Source organism: Egretta garzetta, unplaced genomic scaffold (genome assembly GCF_000687185.1).
Source record: "Egretta garzetta isolate BGI_Z169 unplaced genomic scaffold, ASM68718v1 scaffold828, whole genome shotgun sequence".
NCBI lineage: Eukaryota > Metazoa > Chordata > Aves > Pelecaniformes > Ardeidae > Egretta > Egretta garzetta.
The window spans coordinates 209,790-234,933 of NW_009260636.1; the positions used below are offsets into that span (position 1 = coordinate 209,790).

A 25,144-nucleotide genomic window follows, 5' to 3' on the forward strand; every position below is an offset into this window, starting at 1 on the left:
GTTACTTTGCTTATGGTTGGTTTTTTTGGTTTTTTTTTTTTTTGTTCCAGAAAATACTGCATAAGTGCCCATTGGGTATATGTGTATCTAATTTTACATTCTTTTTAGGTCTAGAAGAGAAAGCCTTGCAACATGAAAAATTCCTTAAAAGTCTAAAAATATTTACAGTATTAAAGGTGGTGACATACAATTCATATTAATCTGAAGAAAGGTGGAGAGATGTTCTTGAATGCTAGAAGTTCCTGAAAATGAAAATAACTGATGATGTTGCATGCCAAATCTTAGAGTTATTAAACCAAAATGTACTGATGCTAGGTTCTGCTTTTTCTCTGTGCAGTGTAAAAGCAATGCAAAGTATCATCACACTTCAGTATATTTGGAGGCAAGACACAGTATCTTCTGGGAATTACGGTATCAGAACTGGCTCTGTGCTTTATTCAAAGGTAAGCAGTGGTCAAGGGTGTACTGCTGCAAAGCACACTTATACCTGGAAGTGCATTGCCATTTTACTGCGCTACAGCAGGCTGACTCTTGTGCTGAAATTAAAATAAAACAGAACAAAAAAACCCCAAAGCTGGTAATTGGCTAGGATGATGATAATATGAGCTCATCCCTCAACCTCAGGGAAGGAAGCCTGCTCAGTCATAGAGCCAGCAGACCTCAGCCAGTGAAGCTGCCAAGTGTGAGCTTTCCTGGAGCATAGTCATGCTGCAGTTTGAGTATCTATCACTTCAGCTTAAACTATAGGCTATTATTATTAGGATGACTTACAAGATATTTTTCTGCAGTTTTCTATATTGAAAGAAATTCTAAAAAGCTAATTTGGTGATGTTTTCTTTTACCATCGAATACTGGATGCACCAGATCTTTTTTTTGGGGGGGGGAGGAGGGTCATCTCTTAGTTAGGATTTATTTATTTTTACATGCAGTTGGGACGTTCAATAAGCATGTTTTGTTCCAAGTACCTTACATCTCTTTCTTCCCCTGTAATGATATTTTCACTGTCATGGGTTTTGTGCTGTTGTAACTTTGTTTGTTCTTCAATCACTACAGTCTTCTCAAGTGATGAGATATGTGCCTCTTAGGGAAGTTAATATGTTTTTTAGGACTCCCTTTATGGAATGCATGAGTACATACTCCTTTCCCTCCTTTAAGTTCGCTCTGCACTTAATCTTTTTTTTTTTTTAAAAAACTTTGCATCTTAATACTTTTGTTACATCTCTTTCCTAGACAGCTGCAGTTCTAAACTGGTCTGAGGCTTTGCAATGCTGGTGGCTTCTTATGTAGTAATGGAAAAACAGAATCAAAGGCCACATGAGTGGAGGTTTGGAGAGCTGTGCTAATACAATGCTTTCTTACTAACCCGAGAGCCCTCTTTCTAAAGGTCTTTTGGATACTTGTGTGTGTGTTAGTTGCAAATCTCAGCCACCACTATTAAGAACAGCATCAGATGTTTTTTTCCTTTTTTCTTTTTAGAAAGGTTAAAAACAAGGACCCTTGAAGTTATATGCCAGTTTTTGGGCAGTTATCTTTGTACGCTTCCTTGAAGTGTAGAAAACCTGTAGCAGAGCTCTAAAGGTTGTCGGCAGGTCTAAATTTGATCTAGTGGTAATGTCTTCTGATACACAGAAAAATTTGCATTCTTTTTATCAGAATGGTGTGACTGATGAACACAACAACATGCAGAAGCATCAGTGGAAGGAAAATTGGAGAGAAAAATAGTTTGTGATGGTTTCAGAAAGTAAGGTAGTGTCAGAAACCCATTACCTGGGATATTGTGGCTTAGCTGTTAGCTCTGTTACCTTTGTAGCAGTGCTGCAAAAAGCAAGGAGGGAGAATAACATTAATGCTCCTGAGTGGCATATAGCAACCTTTCCACCCCTACATTTTTGTTACCAGGGATCCAGTTTCCTGCTGTAGGATGTTTTTTCCTCTCCTAATGAAGTATTGAAGTAGGAAAAACTTACTTTATGAAATCCTCGTTTGTGTACTAGTTGCAGTTTAGAGAGAATTTTCCATCTCACGTGTCCATAATTTCTCCTAGAGTTATTTTCGTCCCGTTGAAAGAGGACTGGAAAATGAGCTGAGACGTTGTGCTTAGGCGAGGGAGGAACGCCCTGGCTCTGTGATACGGGCTGGCAGAGGTCCATGGTTTGTAGCCAGGGCGAAGGGGGAGGGAGCGTAGGGGGAACAGCTATGTAACAGCCTGAGGAAGTGAGTCACTTCACTCTGAAACACAGGGCCGTGGTTCCAGCACCGATGAAGCCAAGCTTGGCCTCTGAGGTGGAAGTTGCATAAGTTAATTTAAACTCTTTGTCTTTTCCTTCTCATCATGCTCCCAACCCCACCACAGTATTAAAAAATCTGCACTTTAGCCATATCCTTTTAGAGCAAACTCAGGTTACAGGACTTCAGTCTGCTGTATGCTTTTGTTTTATTATTTTTCATTTTATAGAGAGGTAAAAGGATCGTGGGTTTCATTGGAGGCGATGTGTGTGTTAGTCCTACCTGTTCCACTCAAGAGAAACTTGTTTTTGTAGCAGAAGGGATGCAGTAAGAATAGGTTTTTTACAATTTATTAAAATATTTCTGAAATATACTGGCACTGTGATTTGAAGTGGAACAGGTCATACTGAAAAGAGATAGTAATAGACTTGCACTTAATTACTTGAGTGTTAGTAGTTTAAGAATTTAATTAAATTTAAAACTAAACTTCTTAAGGTTTTAGGTGTCCTATTGGAAATACTAGTGTACATGTTAACACGTACCTTAATCCTGCAAACTAGGCTTTTAAAACCTGAGTTTGTGGATAGCTTTTTTCTGTGGAAGAGGAGGGTAGAATTGGCCTAGAGTGCACATTGCGGAAAGGCTTTCTCCTATTATGTTTGTAGCTTTACACTAACAGATATTTCCTGCTGCCTGGGAGCATCTGTAACAATCTGCCTGAACTACTTTTCCACGAGCGTGACCTGAGCATGAGCAGTTGCTTTCAGCTGTTGAGAAAAGCTTCCGAGAGGGCAACAGGTTGAACATGCCCTGTCTTCAGCACTTGGATGCTTGATGGGCCGTTTTTAATTGGAAAGCGACTGTCGTGCTTGGGGGAGGCAGGGTGAATGATGGGCTGCCGCCTGATCCTTTCCTTCAAAACACTGAATTGAGCATCTTGCTGCGTTTGGCTGCAGCCTTCATGTACATGTGCATGTGTTAAGTCTTTGGGAAATGTGGCCTGACATGTTATTTTTCTTTTGGCGAGTCATGAGGGTTTTTTTGTTTGTGTCTTTGAGTTCAGATTAACATGGATTATTCTGGCTGCAGGAAGACACAGAAGTAATTGGCCAGATGAGATGGAGTTTAAGAGAAAAACCTTCAGGTTGAGCTTGAGTGATTAGTCAGAAGTCTGTGTGCAATTGGGAGTTGCATCATGCAAATACAGTGTGATAGCTGTTTTGTAAAACTAAGCTGTTTTGCTTTACATTCTTCTAGCAGGTCAGATCTATTATTTCTTACGTGTATTATCCTGGTTTTCATTTCTGTGGGAAATGGGACAGGACAGACATACATGTTGCTTATCGTGTGAGGGTTTATTTGCCAGTTATGTCTGTTGATGATTCATTGCAATTGCTTCTCTATTTCAGGACCTGTAACTAAGTGGACCCTACTGACCTCTGAACCACAAAGGATAAGAGTGAAAAGAAGTGGGAGAAGCACACGAAGAAAAAGGAAGTGGATGCACTTTCACCTGGACTTCTTTTCCTGCCCTTTATTACTAAAACTGAATGGAAAAGCGAGAATTCCGTGCCTTTCCTCCCCCAGCCTCAGGGATGGGTGGATTGTAAATAAGGTGTGTGCAGCTGGGAGAATAGACTGAACCATGAATCTTCAGGCTCAGCAAAAGTCGTCAACCAAAAGGACTGGGAAACGAATTGCCTATTTTAATGAGCAGGAAATAGCTGTGCCATCAAAAGAACCACAGCAGCAGCTTAAGGAAGGACAGTACTACAGTCACGGAGGGAATATACCGGTCTCCCAAACTGTGGAGATTTCTCATGCAGGGGGATTAACAAGTGCCCCCAATAATGTTGCTTTGATGAACTCTGTTTACAGTCAAGATAGGGGAGAATCAATGATGATGCCCCAGACAGTAACAGCTGTCAAATGGCAGAATTCACTAATGGGAAACCGGTTGCCGGAGAGGGGTGACACCCACTGGCAGTCCTCACCTTCGATGTGGAACCACGGTATGGTTTTTGGGGGCAACCCAAAAGGACCCCACTCCAATGCTGGTGCCCCGGGCTTCTATGGCCACCCAGAAGCCCTTAAAAGAAATCAAGAGAAAGGAGTGTATGTGTCACAGCTGGACTTGTATGGAGATGCTGTCCAGCAGATGATGTCCCAGAAGGCTCAGCTGGAACAGCAAGCCCTAGTTAGACAGCAAGCTCAAATGAATTCTTTTCATCAGATGCAGAAACAACAGCAGCAGAATCAAAGTCTGCCATTACAGCCTTTCCAACTTGCATTTGGTCACCAAGGCCAAAAGCAGGGTCTTCCTGAATTGTTACATGTCTTTCAAGAAGCCCCAGCTTCTTCCAGTCCAGCATTTACTGCTCAACAAAAACAGCAAGCTCTTCCCCAGCTACAACTATTTGAAAATTTCTATCCTCAGCAGCAGCAGCAGCAACAGGCTGCCACACAAGCCTTCGGTCTGCAGCAAACTACTTCCATAGCACAGCCTCATGTGGCAGCTGCAGCACCTCAGCATCACATGATGGCACACCAGTTTCAGCAAACAGAGAGGAACCAGGAACTATTCAAGGCTCTAACAGAGCAGAACCAACAGACTGTGCTACCTCAGACCCAGATTCCCTTTCCAAGAAGGTCACGGAGACTCTCCAAAGAAGGTGCCCCGGTGACAACTGCAGGAGAAGCATTGGCTTCCAAGCAGGCAGAAGAACAACCTAGCAATTTATTTCTGCATCACTGGCAAACACATCAGCAAGAGGTCCCATTACAGCAGCTGCCTGAATCACTGGCCCACAACAAAAGCAGCTATATGCACCCCAAGAGACTGGATATGGGGCAGAAGGATGTCCTGGTCAATAGTGAGCTGTGTCAGATAGAAACAGACAGGCAAGCCACAGCCCAGAATGGAAGAGAAGGGGAGAAACAGGCAGCAGCAGCTGAAGAAAACACTCAGAGAACTAATGATTTTCAGGGTGTCAGAGGTGGTGTAATCCAGAGTACACGACGGAGACGACGTGTTTCTCAAGAAGCCAATTTGCTAACTTTGGCCCAAAAAGCTGTTGAGCTCGCTTCTCTTCAGAATGTAAAGGTAAGGTATACATCCTAACCAATATAGCATGTTTTAGACTACAAACTAGGGCTGAAATGAAAGGAATTTATGTACATAGGCAGGATAGGATGGTATCTTGATGCAAGAAGTGTTGTAGTACAGCAAGGGCAGCTCTGGAGTGGTGGCATTTAAGTTCACTGCTGTAATTGATAGATGCAGGAGAATAGAGATTCTTCTAGTGCAGTGAAACCACCTAAGGGCAGTTTTATTTCACTGATACTGAATGTGACTTTAGCCCAGGGCTTCAAAATAGGGACGTTTTCAGCTTAGGCCTCAAGCTGATCAGGAATTTAGAGACAAGTATAAGCAATTCACTTAGTGTCTTTTTACCAATTTAACATTCTCTGCCTTTTATGTTAAAAAACTGCTGCTTAACTGCCAGTTTTTCTGTTTTAACAGTTGAAGTGTTTCTAAATTGTGCTATCTAAAAATTACATAATGCAATTTACATGTTCAATATTTCCCAAGTATTAAAAGCCTGAGGAAGCCTCACTTACATGAAGAACTTACACCAAGCATAACAAAGGTCTGCCTGATGCAGTATCCTGTTTCTGAGAATGGCCTGCAGTGGATATTTAGAGATTGGTAACCTGAGGACAAAGTCTGCCTGTAGACCTTCTGTAGGGCTTGATGGGGAAGAGATTCAGTGTTGGCTCTTATCCTTTTGGTGTCCCATCAGTCTAAACAATACAGTATGTTTTCCATATGGCGAGATAGCAGGGCTCCAAATTAACTGACCTAGGGGAGGCAAGTGGTGGGTGCAATTTTGGAGTTGAGTGGCAGTTTTTTGAGGGGTTTTTTGGAGCTTTTCTTTCAGTTGTAGTTTAACTAATCTTTCATTGAGTGCCCCCCGTGAGAAGTAAAGGCACACTTTTCTTTGGAAGCTTTGTTGCCAGAGGCTGATGAAATAAGGGGGTTAAAGCATAAGATACTTTTTACCTACTGTTTTGCCACTTTAGTTGCTGCCCTGTCAGACAACAAAGGGAAGGGAATTTTATTTGCTCTCTTGTTCTCGTTATCATTTTTTTCCTAGTCTGTCTGTGGCCATTTTTCCAATTTCTTCCTTACAGGGATGTGCTGTTTGAGTGAAAGAACTGAACCAATAAACTATGAGGCAAATGTCCATAGCCTGCTCCATCTCTTGCACAGCAGACAGCAACCAGTGACTGTTGATGCTTTCTTCAATCCTTTTTGTTCTTAACTCCAGTTGAACAAGCAGATTTGATGGACAAACCAGTAGTAGTTAGCAGTGTGAGCTATTTGCTCATGCTTTCCCAGCCATTCTATTTTGCAGAAGGGCCTACAATTCACATTGCTGTTTGATCACCAACATAGTGGCAAGAAAAAGCTAACAGCATCTAGGGAAAGGCCCTGAGAGGCGAAGCAAGAAATTGGCCATTTGTAGGCATGTCTGCTGCAGCTTGATTCATAATGTAAAGACCAAACAGAGAAGTGGTTTGACAGATGCTCTTTTGTTCTTTTCAGTTATGCAAGCAACTTGTTTGCTTCCATGATGGCACTAGCAGAACTCTTTTATGTTTCGATCTCTTCAGGCTTTCAGGATGAGGTTTTGAAAGATGTTAAAATTCTTACCTAAGGTCTTATGGATTTTACATCTTTAAGGGGGTTGGATATCATGTGGGGAAGAAAAAGAAAAAATGTTTATGGGAGGAGAGTGGTCTCCTCTTATCAGTGTCTTTGTTATAAACAACCTAGAAGCCTTCTCTAACATAGGTTTATGTGAAGAGCATGTAAGAAGGCCATAGGATTAAATTACTAATGAAAGAAGATATTCATAATTTGAACAAGTTGTTTGAACATTCCAGTGTAGGTGGGTGTACCTTATATGAAAACATTATTTTGGACAGCAGTATGTGTCTCCGCTTTGCACCAGAGCTGCCCATTATACTGTGCCTGCCTTAGTTGGGTGGTGCAAGCTTATTGCTGCTTACAGGCTGCAGCAAATTCTCAACTCTTAGTTTTACTATGTTTTCATTTTGCATATAACTGTTATGTGCAAAAAGGCAGTGTGATTTGTTTTCTTTAATAGTGTGAAAAACTTCTCAGATCTGAAATGGTTGTCTTTTGGGTGTCTGGATTTAAATATTCCTTTATGGAAGGGAGACAGAGGTTTCAGTTAACTGTCTGCTTTCCCCTGGCACAGGGCAGAGCACTAGCTACCACATATAAAAGAAAAAAAAAAAAGTTTTATTTGTGGAATTGCAGTTCTGGACTTCACGGACAAGCTTCAGTTTGACTGCAGAGAAGCTGCCTTTACTGTTAGCAAGATGATGCAGAATGATGGCAGAAATCACTGTACAGGCAGGTGTTTCTAAAAGGCTGGTGTGGTTTCTTGTCTGATCACAGCAGTGGCCTTGGAACAGTTCTTCCAGCTATCGCAATGGGGTTTTGCCTGTGAATTCTAAATTTTTTAGAAAGTGCTTGAGGGATAGGCATGATCAATGCCAAAATGACTGTTGAGTTTCTGTGGGTGTCCTGGAGGACTCTAGATCACTAGTTCATCCCTCAGTATTTGTGCAAGAGTCTAAATGGAAGTGCAACAGGTTGCACTTGCTGGAGTTCCTCAGCAGCCCTCCTGCCCCAAATTCTACAACAAAGATGCTGAGCTAGCTGAAAATCCCCTGGCAGTTCTACAAGGGAAGGTCCTGTCCTTTGTTCAGTGACTCCTTTCTGCTTACCTCTGAGCGTAATCAAACAGTTGAGAAACTATTTAGGGATCTGAAACAAATAGCTTAATTCAAAAATCAGTCATGTCCCCTCTTAGTAAACTGTAGGTATATGTGCGGTCTTTCATGACCAGAAAAGCTCTTGTGTGGACCAGAGCATCTTTAAGGATATCTCAACTACTTATATTAAGTTCTCAGTGGTGCCTTCTCTCTATCTCTACTACTGTTCAGGTCTCCCCCCTCCTCTTTTCTCTCAAAGGGGTCAACTCTACCATCATCAAGGAAGAAAGCCCTTTGCTGGTTACCTCCCAATCTTGAAAACAGAGGGACTATGGAATATGGTTAACTGATCATACAGCCAAAGAAATGTGACCTCTTTTATGTGACTAGCTGCCGTAATTTCCTCCTTGTAGTCAGGAAATTAGTTCATGTCTCTTGACCCAGAGGTCTGCGTAGCACACAGGAAGTATCTGAGGTTTTGTAGATTGGTCAGCATTGGTGCTCATTCACATATATTCATATTGCCATTACTTATTTGATTGCTATTATTCTCTCAGGTACCCGGAATGTGTGCTAGAGTGTTTGCACTAGTAACAGTACATCAGGTGGAAAAAAAAATATTCTGATTAAAACCCAGACTTTCCTTGGCAGCAGTCTAAAGAATGTATTGTGAATGCACTGCTCTAAATAGTGGTGCAAATGTATCTACTGTGGATCTTGCTGCCAGAAGACTCCAGAGCTATCCCAAATGTTTAACCAGGCTTCAGTAATAAGGCGATAACAGCCTAATTTTCCCTGATGAGTGGAGGCACATGCATAGTGGCGTGAAGCCATATGTAAGCTGTTGCTTCAGGTATGGGCAGGACTAGTGGAAGTAGGGGTCTGTTTCCAGTAGATGACCCGTTTATATGTTTAAGAAAGCACCCTTGTTAGTATCTCTTTCCTGAAGTATTGGAGGGAGGCTACAAAAGTCCACAGGAGTCTCTTACTATCTAGAGGTAGTGGTCCCTAGTGACATAGCTGTCAGCATGATGAAGGCCCTCCAAATCCAAAATTGGTCATCTCATGGGAAAGTACAGCTGCACATCACCAACCTGGAGTGAAGGGAGGTCCTCAGAGCTCATTAATTCCTTGTGCAGCACAGTCTGGGGCAGCTGATGTGAACTGTGACTTTTCAGTTGTGTGTTGGGGGCAGGTATCTCCAGTCTCTGTGAAGAAGCAGTCAGACTTCTAAACTGCAGTCAGCATCACTTATGGTAAATCTTTCTGTGCACACTTAGCCTTACTCTAATAAAAGGTCTTGGAAGGAGACAGTCCTAAATCTTTTTGATATGATTGATTTTATTTGTTATGGCTTGGGACCTAACTTCTTTTGAAGGCTTACTCTTTCAGAGTGGACCTGTTTGCTCTTAAAAGCAACAAAAATTACCAGGACTCTTGTTTGGAGAGAGGCCAGAGCACTAACTCCAGGCTCTGACTGATGCATCTTGTGACAATACAGTTGTGCTTCCCTCAATATAACTGTAGTATCAAAATGACACTTCGGTCTAGTGTCCTTCTTAGCTGTCATGGGTTGACTCTTCATGGGCCAGCTGGACCATGTTCTCTCGCACATCAGTGAAGCTGGCTTTCTTGATCTATGGCCACAGGTGAAGTGACCGAGGAGCTGTCTGAATCCTTATGACAGAACCTGCTTATGCTAGATTTTCAGTTGGGACTAGGTATTCTTCGTGGCACACAGTAGATTCTTTTTGTGGACTTCAGCGAATATCTGCAAAATTTTGGAAGCCCAGGTTGGAGACCTCTTGTCGTATCAGAGAGATAATGTGCCTTAGTTTCCACCTACAAAATGTAGCTGTTGAGGCAAATTCCTCTATAGATTGTGACTGATGGAGGATGAGTTTGCACAGCTAATCCTAGCTGAAGGCTTTTTGAACAGAGCTCTTGGAGAGCAGTCCCAAAACACCAGAAGGAACATCTTCTATGGCTTCTAGATTGCACTTAATCAGAAATCAAGGTGGCCTTTTACATCCCTGAAGAGAGGTGGTTTTGAAAGTTGTACTTTAACATCTGGCTTCTAAGTGAACTGGCAACTGTTTTTTAATTGAGAGTGGAATAAACATTTGGATAGTCATTTGAAGGACTAGAAATCACTTACCTAACAGTACCTGAAGCCATTTGGTGTTACAGAATCCATGTCTTTATGCAGTTACTCATTCTCCATGCCCATCTCCTTGAAGCTCAATTTTCTAGGGTTTTCACAAGTAAAAGAAAGCAGAGACATGGAAGCTGTAATACCAATGCAAAAAGTGCCAGCTTGCAGTTATGCCTTGTTGATTCTGCTGAGTAAAAGTCCTTCAGACTCAAGCCTGGTTAGACAACAAACCTCAAAGGCCGCAGTTATAATAAGGAAAGTTGCTTCTGTCATGTACATCAGAAAAAAAATGCAGCAAAAAGCCAGCTCTGGTTTTTGTGCAAGAGACTTAATTAATATCATCATGGTTCAGTCTTTCTTGGAACCAAAGCCCAATATTTGAAATTAATAACCTGCAGCTTATGATCAGTACTAAACCTGAAGTATCTTTGCTGGAAATTATACGACAGGGCATAAATTCATCTGGAAAATAAAATGTCACACCATAGGTAGTGAAATGATACTTAAGAATGATGTATACAAATATTCTAGCAGTTGAGACTTTAGGCAATCCTCAAGTAATTCTAAGAAATTTTGGTAATGCTTTTGTGAAGTGTTCTTTCCTCCTCCAGTAACACTTTTCCAAATCTATTTCAGCTTGCAAATTGCATTGAGAAAATTGATATATTCTGAAAGTGAGATATCATATGATTTATTATGTAAGTACTACAGAACTTTTAATGTATCTGTTTTTCTTCTCAGGAACTGGATACTTCAGAAGAGAAGAAGAGTGTGCTGATAGCAGCTCCAGGAACTACAGCTGCAAAAAGTGTTGTGGAATTCGCCAGTTCTTCACCAGCTCCAAAAAGAGCCCGGGAGGATAACAGCCTCGTGCCTCTTATCATTCCTGTGTCTGTGCCAGTGAGAAAAATTGACTTGCAGAGCCTTGGAAAGGAGAAGTCTGAGGATGGAAAGCTCCAGAGAGGCCAAACAAATGATCGAGCTCCTTGTGAACGCAAGCCTTCTGTGATAGTTACTCGGAGGCGATCTAATCGTAATACTAACATGGAAGCCTCAAATCAGGTACGGAGAGACTAAGAAACCAAGGATGAGCTAAATGTGTTAGATGTAATTATGTAATTCATAGCTTTTCTGTTAAACTAGTTTGATCGCAAGGCTTGAACTTGGAATGGTTACGTTCTGGGATCAGAGGATTTTTTTTCATCAGAATGTTGCCGTGTATTTAGGAGTCACTGGCTTTTCATGACCTACAGCTAATGCTAGTAGAGCTACGCAATGCCCCACTGCTAAACAGTGAATAAAGCCAGGTGGTCAGTAACCCTAGAATACATAGTCTGTCTGAGTAAAGAGTGCTTTCTCTGTACATACATAGTTAATAAATTGCGAATAGAGCACACGTCCCTGTATATGACTGAAATCCAAAGTGAAGATTTATTCTCATGGAATTGGAATCTCTTACTGAGGTTCTGAAGGCCAGTACTTGAGTGTAGTTCTTGTAAAACATAACTTCAGAAGCACTCAGAGCTAGTGTTGTTGCCTAACAGTTCCTGTGTCCATTCTATTCCCTTTTGAGCTGCCATGAAAGAATGTTGTAATCTCACTGAAGTTTTTCAAATTTTTCAATTTTTAAAATTATGTAATTTTTTTTTTTCTAATAGCATGAAGATGCTGTTCCAAAGGATGAAGCAGAGGGCTTTGCCCGGAAACCAAAGCAGCGGCCAAGACCTGAGCCACTCTTCATACCACCAAAAGCTGGCACCTTTATTGCACCACCTGTTTATTCTAACATTACTCCGTATCAGAGCCACTTACGGTCACCTGTCCGTCTGGCAGATCATCCTTCGGATAGGAACTTTGAGCTACCTCCTTACACTCCTCCACCAATTCTTAGTCCAGTGAGAGAAGGATCTGGGCTATATTTTAATGCTATCCTCTCTTCTAGTGGTCATTCAGTTCCACCTCCAATGACTCCTAAAAGTGCTCACAGAACTCTGCTTAGATCAAGTAAGTTCCACTTCATCCTTCCTTTCTTGGCTAATTTATAATTAGGACCTGTGGAGTAATGGGAGGAAGATCGTGACTTTAGGAGGTGTGGTTATGTGGAACTGGGACTTCTTCATGGTAATCTGGGTAGCTAGGATGGAGGAAACGCAATGTTGCTTCCATCTGGGCACGCATGTTAAGATGCATTCACGAGTAATCTGCAACACCCCCTACAGACGTACTGAGGAATGCAAAAGTCAGTTCCTCCTTGTAACAGATTGTCATTATCTTGAACTGAGGGGACGGTAAATAGTTATTACTGAGATGTAGGTGGTGGCTGGAAGGTAAGTTCTTGGTCATCTTAAACTCCTTTAGCATTTGGGTACCTTTTTTGAGAGATGGATAGCTCTGATAATTCACAAGCTGTGTGAAGAATAGATCTCAAATGTAAAGATGAGCAGTCTGAGCAGTTCTTTCTTTTCCTTGCAGATAGTTCAGAAGTTACCCCTCCTGTTCTTACCGTAGTGGGGGAAGCCACCCCAGTCAGCATTGAACCGTAAGTACCCAGTAGATTCTTAGCCTGGTAGTAAATATGTTTCTTTTCTTCTGCTGAAACCTTCAAGCTGCTCCCTGTACAGTTGATATATCTCCTAGAAACATTAAAGCTATTCCTACATTAGTGACTCAAAATAGAAATTGTCTTTATTAAAAATTACTCCATGTGATATATAATTGTTTGGGCAAAAGCACCTTGTAATTCTGGTGATGTTAACTGCTTTCTGTTACTGTTCAGCTGGCTCTGGGCTGAAATACTGTTGGTTAGCTAAAGGTGAATCTGTCCTGATTTATTGTATACAAACACTTCTTGGTATGCTCTTTGTTTGTTTTAGAGTGGGGAAATAATGCTCCTTTAGAGGAAGGCCAAAATGTGGTATGGAAAAAATGTAGTTGACTCTCACATGGACTGGTCAGATTGCAGGTACTGATGCAGTGTGTATTGGCTGCAGCACAACTGTGAACACGACTTTGCTCCCTCCTGGGCTAGCGCAGTCTGAAAGCACTACAGCCAGCTGCACACAGTGTGTGTGGCCTCGGCTAATAAGCCTCATTACTCTTTTTAGCTGTCTGTGTGCTGGGAAAGCTCAGACGTATGTGGACCCAGCCACGCTAGGGAACACAGTTTGGAGCTACTGACACTGGAGTTATGAGCTTAGGCTTGGCGCCAGTACTGCTAAACCTGAGCAGAGTAGCAAATGTCTCACAGCCCTTGCAAACCCTCTGGGAGTGCTGTCAGCTCAGGTTCAGTGCTGTAGAACTGCAGCAAGGCAATTCCAATTCATTATTATACCTTGGTTAATGAACTCTTGAGAAATCTAAACATGGAGATGCGTGGCATGGAAACACCCATATGGCTTAAAAACACCCATGTGGCTCTGCGTTGCCGACTCTGTGCGGTCAGGAATCTCTCCTTGAACTCTGCAGTGTATCCTGTAACATTAGAGATGTTTAACTCGAACTCTTCCCAAATAAATACCAGGCTGCTTTTACTTTTTTTTTCTTCCAAAATGGCTTATATTTTAAAAACTAACTGGAGCATTTGCAGACAATTTTTTTTCTCGCCCTTTTCCTGTTCTGTCTTCCTGTTTGAAGCTGAGTTTTCTACACTTTTGGCAGCAGGCTTTCCTGAGCAAATGTTGCAATTGTGAATGAACCCAGATTATTCTTGTCACCTTTGCAAATCCCTTCCAGGCTGAGCCTATTCATGGAAATAAGCACTTTTGGTGTTTTTTAAAATCTAATTTGAAGATGGCCTAATTAGCTTTTTGTTGTTGGTTCATAGCACACCAATCTGGGGGAACCTCTTCTTGAACAGGTATTTTTTGGTTCCTCCCAGGTCTTGATCTTTGACCTCTCTGTGGTGCAATTGTCTTTGGCTGTTATGTCTGTTGGTTTAAATTGCTGAAGTTAATGATGTGAAGTTAGCTGCAATTCTAGTTGGCTGTGAAAATTTTCAACTTTGTTGCTGGAAATTTCAAACTGTAGTAACTTAGTAATGCAAATTCATTTCCTGTTGCCAAAAGGGCAAATGTGCAAAGAGTTGTCTTGCTATCATCTTAAGTCTTGCTGGACAAATGCTTATGCAGGTAGATAGGTTTAGCTTTTAAGCAAGATAAATTAGCAAACTAGTGTCATTGTGTGTTAAAGTAATCAGTTTGCTGCTCTGAAGCTAGTTTGCGCAGCACTGCTGTGGTCAGTTATGTATTAATATCTCCTATAAAGGAAATATGGCAGAAAACACTTTTTTTAAAGGAAAAATCTTTAATATGATTTGCAGTCTTGACTCTGTCAGAAGTTGACTATAACTTGTGATTACCCGATAATGTGTTCTTAATGCTTGTGCTTTGCCAGACCTTCTGCTAATGCTTCTCAAAAGGTCATTTCATTGCAGAGATTTGGAATGGGAAATGTGATAACGAAGCTTAATTCTTCTATTTGTGAAGTAGTACAATAGGCAGCTGGTGTCACAGATCTTTGTGTCCTACTGTTTTTGCAGTTCAGTTGCTTCAGAGTCTCAAAGTCACCCCTCAGCTAGCCAGCCTCACCTATAGCTGTGGTGCATCAGCTGTGAATTGCCTTCCCAATTCACAGCCTCAGTGCTGGAGGTAGCACACTCAGCTGTATACCGGGGCATCCCAGCAGCACCCTCAGTGCGTACAGGCAAGAGCTTTTGCCGTACTGAAATCTAGGCTCCGTCAGTAAGGGAATCATGGAATAACATAGCTTGAATGGGCCTCTGGAAGTCATCTGGTCCAAGCCTATGCTTGGAGCAGGCCAAATTAGATCAGGTTACTCAGGTCAACTCTTGCAGTGGAAATCTGGTTTTATTTAGACATTGCAGGTACAGGGTCTAATTCTTAGGCTTTTCTAGCCTAGGGATGTCATAAAGTTTAGTTTCAAGACAAAAAGTAACTTCTGCCAGCCCTTCAAGCCCACATTCTTTCCCTCCAGCTTTTCTAATTTCCTCTCTCCCTCTCGCGGGTCAGGCTAGAGGAGTCTCCCAAAACTCACAGTCTTCCCAAAAAACCTCCCATATTTCCCAGTGCAGTAACAGCCTCTTTATATGTCACCAGTTGACAGCAAAGTGTCAGTTTCTGTCAGTCATCCCTTCTAGGGTGGATCAGAATCCATTACTCCTTCCTCCACTGTGAAACTCTACGTGCTGTAACAATAAGTGAGACTAATCACAGTGAGCAGAAGACTCCACATTACCACCATTCTTCAGTCCATCACAGTGTGTGGAAAGGAAGACTTATCAGGGAGTTTGTTTTTCTTTGGTTTTTAGCAAGGTCTTCTCCTCAATCTTGCATGAAATCTCTTGCTTTTGATTTTTGGTCTGGATTGTGCTGTTTCTGTCCAAGATAATCAAGACAGGTGAAGGAAAAATGGAAAAGTATATGAAGTGTTATAGTTCTAATACACTTTTCTACCTGTAAAACACTCAAAACCAAACTTGGAGGTTTTCTTGGAGTTCTTCATTCTCCATGCAGGTTCCACTATTAGTGTGCATTTGAAATTGATTTACTTGTGAGAAGCAGATCCCGACACAGTTAAAACCATGGGCATCAGAGAGGCAACATTTTCAACTGCCTAAGTTCTCCCCTGCACCAGGGCTATGATGTGAGATGTGTCATGTCCCTATTGCTTTACCTTCAACAGGTATTGGAGGTAGTGGTTTTGGGAAAATTACAGACAGTATATGGCAGCCTGTCTAAAACTCCCCTGCTACATCTGTCATGCTGTATGTCATCTTGTCATCACCTACTGGAAGGAAGGTAGCACCAGTCTGTGCATCTAACAGATTCTGCTTGTCCAGGTAGGAATCCTGCCCTGTCGGTGTCAAGCTGCTGCTGAATGGGTGGATGAAGTCAAAGCAAGTGTGTAGGGTAGTGATCTTCTGCATCACTTCGTTTATACACACATGAATTGTAAACCTTTCCCCTCAAGTGTGAGTAAGTAGATCCGGATCTGCTATAGATGCAAAAGAAATAGTTTGTAAAATCTCTTTTTATCTGTGTTCGAAGTCAGCCATTTGTTTTGAATGCAGGCTTTTCCAGCTCATGACATCTCATGATGCCGATGCTTACTGATGCAAAGTGGTGTATTAGGCAGAAAAGGGGGAATGAAGGTGTTTTCTTCTTCCCCGTTTGTAACATAAAGTGATACCCTCTTCCTTCCCTTTGATACCATAGTCTTCTAGGACTTCAAAGCATCCTATTGGAACATTTGCTGCTATCTCTCTGGGTTTTTGTATGGGTTATATGTGTTCTTCCCACACCTGGCTTTCCTAATAGACATACATGTGTCATTTCAGAACAGCAAAGAAACAGAAAAGTCTGGAGGTTGACATTTCTCAGATGGTTTTGTTGCTACTCCTTATTGTAGTAGATAGTGCTTTTTTTTTCTGGTAATTGTGTTTCCCCTCATGCTGAGGGAGAACCAAGCCAAGACTAAAGAATTATAGCGAACCTTGGCCTGGGCAGGGAGTTTCACGTTGTTTCTAATGAAGCTACTCCAGAGTTTAATCATCTTGTGGGCACTGCCTGATCTACTTGCTCTCTCTCAAAAGAGGAGCTTATTTCTCTATCATTTACTATTTCGGGAGCTACCAGTATGGTGCTATAGTTGACTGATACCTGCTTTAAGCATAGCTATCTTATTTCAGAATAGGAGATTTTAATAATATTCTAAGTGGTCTGAGCAGCAGCTGTTCTCAAATACCTTGGTTTTCTGAAAGGCCTTTTTGCTAGCTTAGTTTGGACATTTCTTCTGCTGTCTTTTCTGGACCTCTGAATTGCATACATAGTGGCTATATTACTTTGAAAGTTGTCCTTGGACTTATCCAACATATTTTACACTGAGTTTGTGTAGCTACTGCTGTGTCTCTGCATATTTTGCCATTGAGTAAGAGAGTAAGCTAGTACAGAGTAGAATCTCTGTGGACCGTCACTTGACTTAAAGCAAGTGTAGTGCTCTGTGGATTGCAAAAGTCTGCCCACTCATTCGTAATCTAAAAGTATGGGACTGTTGCTAAAATAATAGTTTGGTTTTGATACAGAATGTGCAATACAGCTCTCATTGGTTTATGTTTTTTATTTCAGTTGTTAGCAATAGTCTATAGAAGATACTAGCTTGTGTCAGGATCATAAAGGACCAAACTTTATGATTGATCCTGCTTTGAATGGGGAGTTGGACCAGATAGGTCGAAAAGGGCTTTTGGAGACTAACTGATGCTGTGATTCTGTAGTTATGTCTGGCAACATGTTAATACTAAAAAAGGCTCACCTGTCTTATGCATGGGGAGCAGGCTTGCCGCAAGAGAAGTCCATGTGACAGCCTCTCAGAAAGTGATGATTATAGAAAGCTAATAACTGTTCTTTGAGTAGTTATTAGGGGATCCTATTTTAAATACAATTTCAACCATTGTTGATAAGACAAGGGAAACTGGTAATGGATGTAAAACCTCTCATCTTTTGAGTCATGCTTATTAATGTAACCTACAACACCTGAAAGCTGTTCCTGTTATATGCAAGAGCTTGCTGCATTTCAGTTTCTTCATAACTAGTACTTTTAGCAGAGATGGAGACTTTCTGGATATTGTACAGGGGGCCTGATGGTTCCTTGTTACCTTTTCTGCAGGCGAATAAATGTAGGAACTCGCTTTCAAGCAGAAATCCCATCACTCCAAGACAGATCTCTGGCAGCAGTTGATGAACATAAAGCAGAACTGGTGTGGCAGCCATGGGGCGACCTGGAAACCAACAAAGTCACCCAAGAGAATGGTAAGAATGTGGAAGGCTGGTAAATGGGACTGATTTGTCACAGTTGTGGTAGGGGTAAGCACATACCTACTGTAGGCATATTTAAAATCTCTCAGAGCTGCCAGTCAAGTGACATGTTTGAGTGGTCTTGAAAACAGTCTTAGGAGTAAAACTTGTTCATCAGGTTGTGTGTGACAGGGGGAAGGTTGATAGGATTGGGTTTTTCAATTTAGGTAAAATGGGACCGTTTGTTACTGGTCAGGCAAAGAGCAGCCTTTTGCTCAGTGAAGCTTCCTTGTCTCTGTTAACATTTGAAAGCCACATGCAGTCAACTTCTGTATTTTCAAGGGATGTTCTAGACATAATAGTATTTTGGAAAAATTAAGTTGTAGATGGAAGTCAGGATGAGGAAGCAGGAGTTGTGGCAGCTAGTAGCGGACTTGCACGTGGGTTGTGGGCATGTATAAATCCTGGAGGGAAGAGGAAGTGGGCAGGCTTGGAAGAAATCTTTCTGATGAGAGAGAAAAAAGGTTATTATGAAATGGAAATTCACAATGTAAGGGGGGATTCAGGAAATCTCTGAGGTGAAGGGAGATGGGAAGGCATTATAGGAGGGAGGAGGTTTGCAAGAAACTCCATGTGTAAATAGCGCTGCGTGCAGAGTCATGTTCCATGACCTTGCAGTCTAATGAGTTCTTATGTCCACATTTGACCCAGATGAATTTGCAAGGACATTCAACTTCTCTGAGTTATGCTTTCTATCTAGCCCTGCTTCAAAAGAGCTAATTAGTGATGCACATCCTGTAGGAAACTCCATTTTAATCTTCTTATCTGAATTTTTTTGGTACCTTTGTGGAAATAGTGGAAAACCTGCTAGCTGCTGCCTGTTCAAGCATTTTTCCTGGGGCTGGAACCAACCAGGAGCTGGCGCTGCATTTCTTACATGAAGCAAAGGGAAGCATTCTGGTGAGTCTTCCCAGCTTTTTGCTTTGATGTGGTCAAAGATGTTAATGAAGGCCAGGTAACCTGTGACTTGATGAGAGGAGGGCCTTGCAAACTCCTTCCTGTGCACCTGACTCCCACTGTTTAGTGTCCCTCGGATGTCCCTAAAGTGGGTTCTGCCTGATGCACAGTGTCATGTTCACTTACTTTCCTGTGTATTTTCAGCTTTAACATGTTTGGCTTTATAACAGACTGACAGTCTACCAGAGTGAGTGAGCTGAGGTCGCTAAATGAATTCAATGTTGTCTTCCTGGGAAGGTGACCATGTTGGAAGGAAAAATAAGAGGCTGGGACTGAAGCTGAGACATAAAGTGCAGTTTCTCGCTCCTCTTATTTTTGGCAGATCCATTTAACTTCTCTGTGCATGTCTATAGAAGGGCTGTGCTGCTAATTTTATCTCAGTATTGTAAGACATGATACACTTTCATAAATGTGCTTTGACACCCCTGGGAGGTAATAAAATGAAAGAGCAGAGCGTAGCATACGGCACAGGCTTGTCATCCTTCTATAGTTCTAGGTTTGATTTAATCTGGCATAAATCAGCCCTGCAGTCAGGAGTATCCCACACTTCTGCCTGGCTGCTTGTTTCCCATCCCCTGTAGTGTGCCAGCACTGACACCTGTGAGACTCTATTGACCTGCATTGGAGAAGAGAACAAATAAAAACTAATTCTTGTGTGTATGTGTTAGGCTTCTGCTAGGTAAGTTCCCAGAGCCAACCCACCATGGTGAACGCTGTTGCTGGCATTAGGGAGGAGCGGGGCTGCCCCTGGCAGCAGAAGCTCGCTGTTAAGGTGGTTTAAACTGCTAATGGAAGCATAGAATCATAGAGTCGTTTAGGTTGGAAAAGACCTTTAAGATCATCAAGTCCAACTGTTAACCTAGCACTGCCATCCCACCGCTAAACCGTGTCCCGAAGCACCTTGTCTGACCGTCTTTTAAATACCTCCAGGGATGGGGACTCCACCACTTCCACCCCATTCTCTCATATCTGTTGACTTTGAAAGCACTTCCAGTTTAAATGCAAAGTAAAATCAGCTTGAGACGTTTTGTTTTGAGTGTGTGGAATCTTTCAGCCACGTGACTGCTGTGTTTTATTTTGAAATATTGCTTGGTTAAGTGAGATAAACATCCAAGTTGTGGGGATCTTAAGACCGATATAGTTTAGGGCAGCGGTTTTGGATGTGAGTATGCAACTTATGCCTTCAGTAAATGAGAGGAAACTGCTGCATGGTCTCTGTCTATGAAATTAACTCTCTCTCAGTACCATGGTGGTTGCGTTGGAAAGTGTCAATTTGCAGAGATGTGAAGAGGTGCCAAGAGCTTATCACTTGCCTATGGTACCCAAAACTCAGTGGATAGTCAAGAATATGATTTTACAAGCTGTCCCAAATGTTAAATTGTGCTATGGTTCTTTCCATCTAGCTTGCCAGAAAGGAGAGGTTTAACAGTCGCATGATCTTTGTTTTAAATACCCCAAACATGGAATTAATTATTTTGTGTTAATCTTAGGGAGCTTTGACCAAACTGCTATTGCAGAGGCCAGTACGATCGCCCACGCATCCCTTGGCGGATTATCACTACACAGGTTTGTTAACCAGAATAACTCTGTGCTGCCTGTCTATCATAAAGGAATTTTTATATCCTTTTCTGCTCTTTTGGGCAACTCTGTCATATTACAATAAGATTCAAAGACCACTTTTCTCTCTGGTAAATCAAATGATGGCTTGCCAGGAATTTTGCCTGCATGAGTTAGGACACTTGTAATGTAAGAAACAGTGTGTCTCACAGAACATGTGCATGTGTGTATCTGCATGTGCGTGTGTCTCATTTCCTTTATGGGGAAAAGGGAATGTGATCCCTTACACTAAGCCACAGAGAATGCCGACAGGTAGCTAGTACCTACAAGAAAGGCTGTGGTAACCGCTGAACCACAGCCTCTTTGGCATGAACTTCCAGCGTGGGGTTAAGAGAGGTTTTATGGGAAGAGTTTTCAAGCTTGCTGAAGAAAGCTCAGCCAATTATTGATGCCTGTCAATGTTTCTGCAAAACTTAAATGCCATAAACTGCCTTTGTAGTCTTGTACCTAATTAGTCAGCTGTGTGACACGACCTTCAGTGATCTAGAGTGACCCATGCCACTCGAAAGACCTGATGTAAGGTGGTAGAGACACATCTAATAGCTGGCGCCACAAAGCATAGGAATCACATTTCTTCATTATTACACACTCTTGCTGTAATGGTTGGGAAATACTAATTGAGTAATATCTGTAAGGCAGGAGGAGATTCCAAAATGTGTTTATTATTAGAGGTGAGGGTGCTAGGATAGCAGGAATATTTGAGATGTAATAAATCTTCAAGTACAGTGAAATTGCTGCTGAAAGAGAAGATCCTGTTCTCCTGCCTCACCATTTCCCTTGTATAAAACCTAATGACTGGGCCACCACAAAGTCTCTGTTCACCTTGGTGTTTTGTTGGAAAACATCTTAGTTCTTCTAAAGGACTGGTTTTTGCTAGCTGACCTGAGCTAACCTGTGGTGATGAGTACTAGATCTAACACAAAGGAAGCGATGAGAGGAGGGCTGAAGTGGAGCAGTAGGGGAGGGTTCAACAGCAGTCTGCAGTTACGCTGAGTTGGGTGCGATGTGAGACTGCATGTGTGTATTGACCTTAAGGCAAACATGAAGAAAAAGTGCACAGAAGAGTAAACACTTGAAATTGCAAGGGCTTCGGTCACAACTTTTTTTTTATCCACAGGATCAGACAAGTGGAAAGTTGCTGAAAAAAAACTTTTCAACAAAGGCATTGCGATCTACAAGAAAGACTTCTTCTTGGTCCAGAAGCTTGTAAGTGACTTTTTTTTTAATGACAGCAAAGATGCATTCTTGCACATTTGAGCATTTAATACAGGGAGTTCAATCTTAATTTTTCTGAAACGTTGGTATTAAGCATTAAGTCCCGCACTCCAAAGATTTCAGAGGAATTTTATCATCCAGCACAGCATAAAATCTCACCAGATAGCCACAACAATAGTGTTTGTTTTGCTGATGTTATTTGCTTAACCCCTGTACTTACTGCATTACTTCTGTAGTCCACACTGCAGATATCACTTCTACAGGGGGTATTTATAGGGTGCTGGTAATGTTCCAGTACGGCTTAAATGGCCTGGTTATAAAGCTAAATAGAAACACATCCTTGCTGCTGATGAAAAGGACCAAAGAAGGATATGTGAATGATGCATCCTTTAGGATCTCTCTTTCTGGTTTTCAGTGACAATTGATAGTAAAAATTATCATTCCCATCTATTTTCATGAGGTATGACACTTGGGGGGGGCCACACGGATCACTGAGAAGGAGCGCAAAACCGGGAGCTGCATGCATATTTCCTGAAGGCATTTTAGGTTGCAAAATCCCAGAAGCTAAGAATATATCCCAAAACATCCAGAAAAATAACTGATAGAGAACGTGTAGACGGTCACCGGTCTGTACTGATAATTGTCTGCCATCTTATGTGTATGAAATGCATGTGGCCAAAACGGGACAGGGCTGTAAACCTTTTCCATTTTTGGATCGGTATTCTGGTCTGGTCTTCTCTGAAGCACTGCTGGAAAATAAAGGTTCCCCATAAAACTGAAAGGCTGCTCTCAAGCCTGGCAGCTCAGCTGGAATGTTTTGGAGGCTAAGAGGTGCATTAGGCTTACAAAGTGCCAGGTTCTGTCACCTTTACATGTACCAGCTTTTCTTTGGGAAGTTGGTCCTGTAGTTCTTGGTGAATAACAGCGGCAGTAGTGGACGGGCTGTGGGATGGGGCATAGAGGTGAATATGACAGAAAACAAGGCTTTAACAGCAGCTGTGGTGCAATGGAGACTACTGGGGGAAGAAAAATACAAAGTGTATTTATTGCACCTTTAGTGATTATTTATAAGTCTTAAAATCAGGCAATCTGTTGGACTTTGTTTTTTAAATACAGATAAAAACCAAAACAGTGGCTCAGTGTGTGGAATTCTACTACACATACAAGAAACAGGTGAAAATTGGTCGGAATGGGACCTTAATCTTTGGGGACATTGATGTTGCTAATGACAAGTCTGTGAAAGATGAAGCTGAAGTTGACATCAAGGTAACTTCCTAAATTTCTCTCACCTCTTTTGGGCTGTGGTGTGAAGTCTGGTTTTTGTCTGTTGTCTCATGTGCTGGTAAAATCAAAGGTAGAATTAATCTGGCCAGTGTGGAGGAGTCCAAACTCACAAGCATGTGCCCCATGTCACCTAATGACATTGACTTACAGACACCAAAATTAACAGTTCCTTTATCTTCTGGTGAAGAGTTCCCATAGGTTTGCACGTGTTCTTCCTCTCAGAAGGGACATTTACAGTGAAGAACAGGGGCACGTGGAGGAGGAGGAAGAGGAGGAAGAAGAGGAGGAGGCAGAGGAAGGGTTGGATAACAGAAAGAACACAGTTCTACTCAAAGATGAACAGACACTACAAGATGGTGTAATAGTAAGTGCTGCACTGTGCATGTTGTGCTTTCTATGCCACCTTCACTCTCCAACTAGCTTAGAAAATACCAGGTGGGCAGTTCCAGGCATAGGAAGTTTCCACCTCTGACTTCTCCCAGAGCAGGAGGCTGGGCTGAGGTAGCTTAGAGTATTACTAGCAACCAGACTGTGTGCTGTGGTGGGAGAACTGGGATGAATAAGGGGGGAAAAAACCCGGTATAATTCTTTGTGGTTGGTGGACACGTAGGACTGTGATGAGAAATGTCCTGAAAATATCCTGAAGACTTTCTTGTTAAATAGAACCTTGATCTGGAATAAATGAAGCACAGGGGCTCAGCCATTGTTTTCCTTCTGATGGTGGGTTTAAGTTTCAGTTTGCCTTAACTGTTCTCCTCTCTCCAAAGGCCAATGATGCCAGTATGAGGAGTCAAGAGGCAACTGTCACAGGCAGAATTGGAAGGAAGCCAAGGGAGACAACAGTGAAGCCTCGCAAGCCTATTACTGCTCCAGTGCAGAGGAGAAGGCGGAAACAAAAGATAAAATCAGATGCTACTGGTAAAATTCAGAACACAGAAAACACATTTCCATGTAAAAAATGTGGCAGGTAAGAGCAACTCCGCTTCCGGCAATAGTCACAGAATTGCAGTAGGGCATCTCCTGTGGAAACTTATTCCCAAATGAGCTTTCCTTCTGTCTATTTAGGCCACAGACACTGGCAATAATTTTAATGACTTGCTAGCCCACTAATATTTGCAGATTAGGGGCTTTTACATATATTAATATTAAGATACTACTACTTGGATAATTACCTGCTGCTGACTGGTTTTCTTGACACGGAATGAGACGCCACCTGCATTTCAATGGCATGCAGTGTTTGGTGTTAGCAGCTCTTTGGAAGTGCAGCTTGTATTGCTCCTCTGTAACGCTGATGGTTTTGTAACAGGTCACTTCTATATATCTGCTAGATCACATACCAAGCACATGGTATAGACTTACTTAAGAACAGCAGTATAGAAACACAAGACACTACCATGTGTTGATGTTAGGCCAGTGGGTATGCGGTTCATCTGCATAAACTTGCACCATCTCTTGTGTCTGTAAAATGTATTTGTCTTTCTTCCCATGGTTCTAGAAGGTTTTGTAGGTTTGTTGCCAACAGATTCATAAATGTCAAGAAAATTCAGTTCCCCTACATAAATTGCTTACTCTTAAAACAATAGTCTGGTAATACCAGTGGTTATCCCTTTATTTTAAAAAGGCACCAAGCTAGGGGATGGCAAGAAAATGCCACCTCCATTTGGTTACATCACCAGGGCTGTCAACAGATTCCTTCTGTGGCTGGGACTCAGCTGGTCCTGCCAAGGTGCCCTCTCCCTGTGCCCTCGGGGAGCAGGCGGCACTGGGCAGGGCTGCGCTGTGAGCAGGCAGGCAGTTGGGATTTGGTCCCCGCCACTGACAAAGGAGAGGCTGGCAAGGATTCCTAATGCCGTCTAAAGGTGTCTTGTGACATCTGGTGCCACAGCCTGATAGTTAATGGTGGAAGGTGGAGGAATAGATCATAGAGGTGCAGAGTTCAGAGGAAATAGCTCGAGTGTTTCTAGATGGGCTCAGGAGTGGCACTTGGCCGTTGTTCACCTCCACTTTTATG

The 25,144-nt window shown here is 42.1% G+C and overlaps 1 protein-coding gene across 1 annotated transcript in view; it reads left to right on the forward strand.

Moving 5' to 3' along the window:
• Positions 1 to 342: 342 nt before the first annotated feature.
• The window catches only part of MIDEAS (mitotic deacetylase associated SANT domain protein), a 28,979-nt gene continuing 4,177 nt past the window's right edge, over positions 343 to 25,144 (forward strand). The window contains exons 1-12 of the mRNA XM_009645541.2: positions 343 to 443; positions 3,636 to 5,329; positions 10,934 to 11,254; positions 11,851 to 12,196; positions 12,665 to 12,731; positions 17,873 to 18,015; positions 18,857 to 18,960; positions 20,508 to 20,583; positions 21,752 to 21,840; positions 22,966 to 23,115; positions 23,321 to 23,497; positions 23,901 to 24,100. Coding sequence (XP_009643836.1) covers positions 3,872 to 5,329; positions 10,934 to 11,254; positions 11,851 to 12,196; positions 12,665 to 12,731; positions 17,873 to 18,015; positions 18,857 to 18,960; positions 20,508 to 20,583; positions 21,752 to 21,840; positions 22,966 to 23,115; positions 23,321 to 23,497; positions 23,901 to 24,100 — 3,131 coding nt within the window. The 5' untranslated portion in view covers positions 343 to 443; positions 3,636 to 3,871. The remainder of the gene's footprint in view (positions 444 to 3,635; positions 5,330 to 10,933; positions 11,255 to 11,850; positions 12,197 to 12,664; positions 12,732 to 17,872; positions 18,016 to 18,856; positions 18,961 to 20,507; positions 20,584 to 21,751; positions 21,841 to 22,965; positions 23,116 to 23,320; positions 23,498 to 23,900; positions 24,101 to 25,144) is intronic.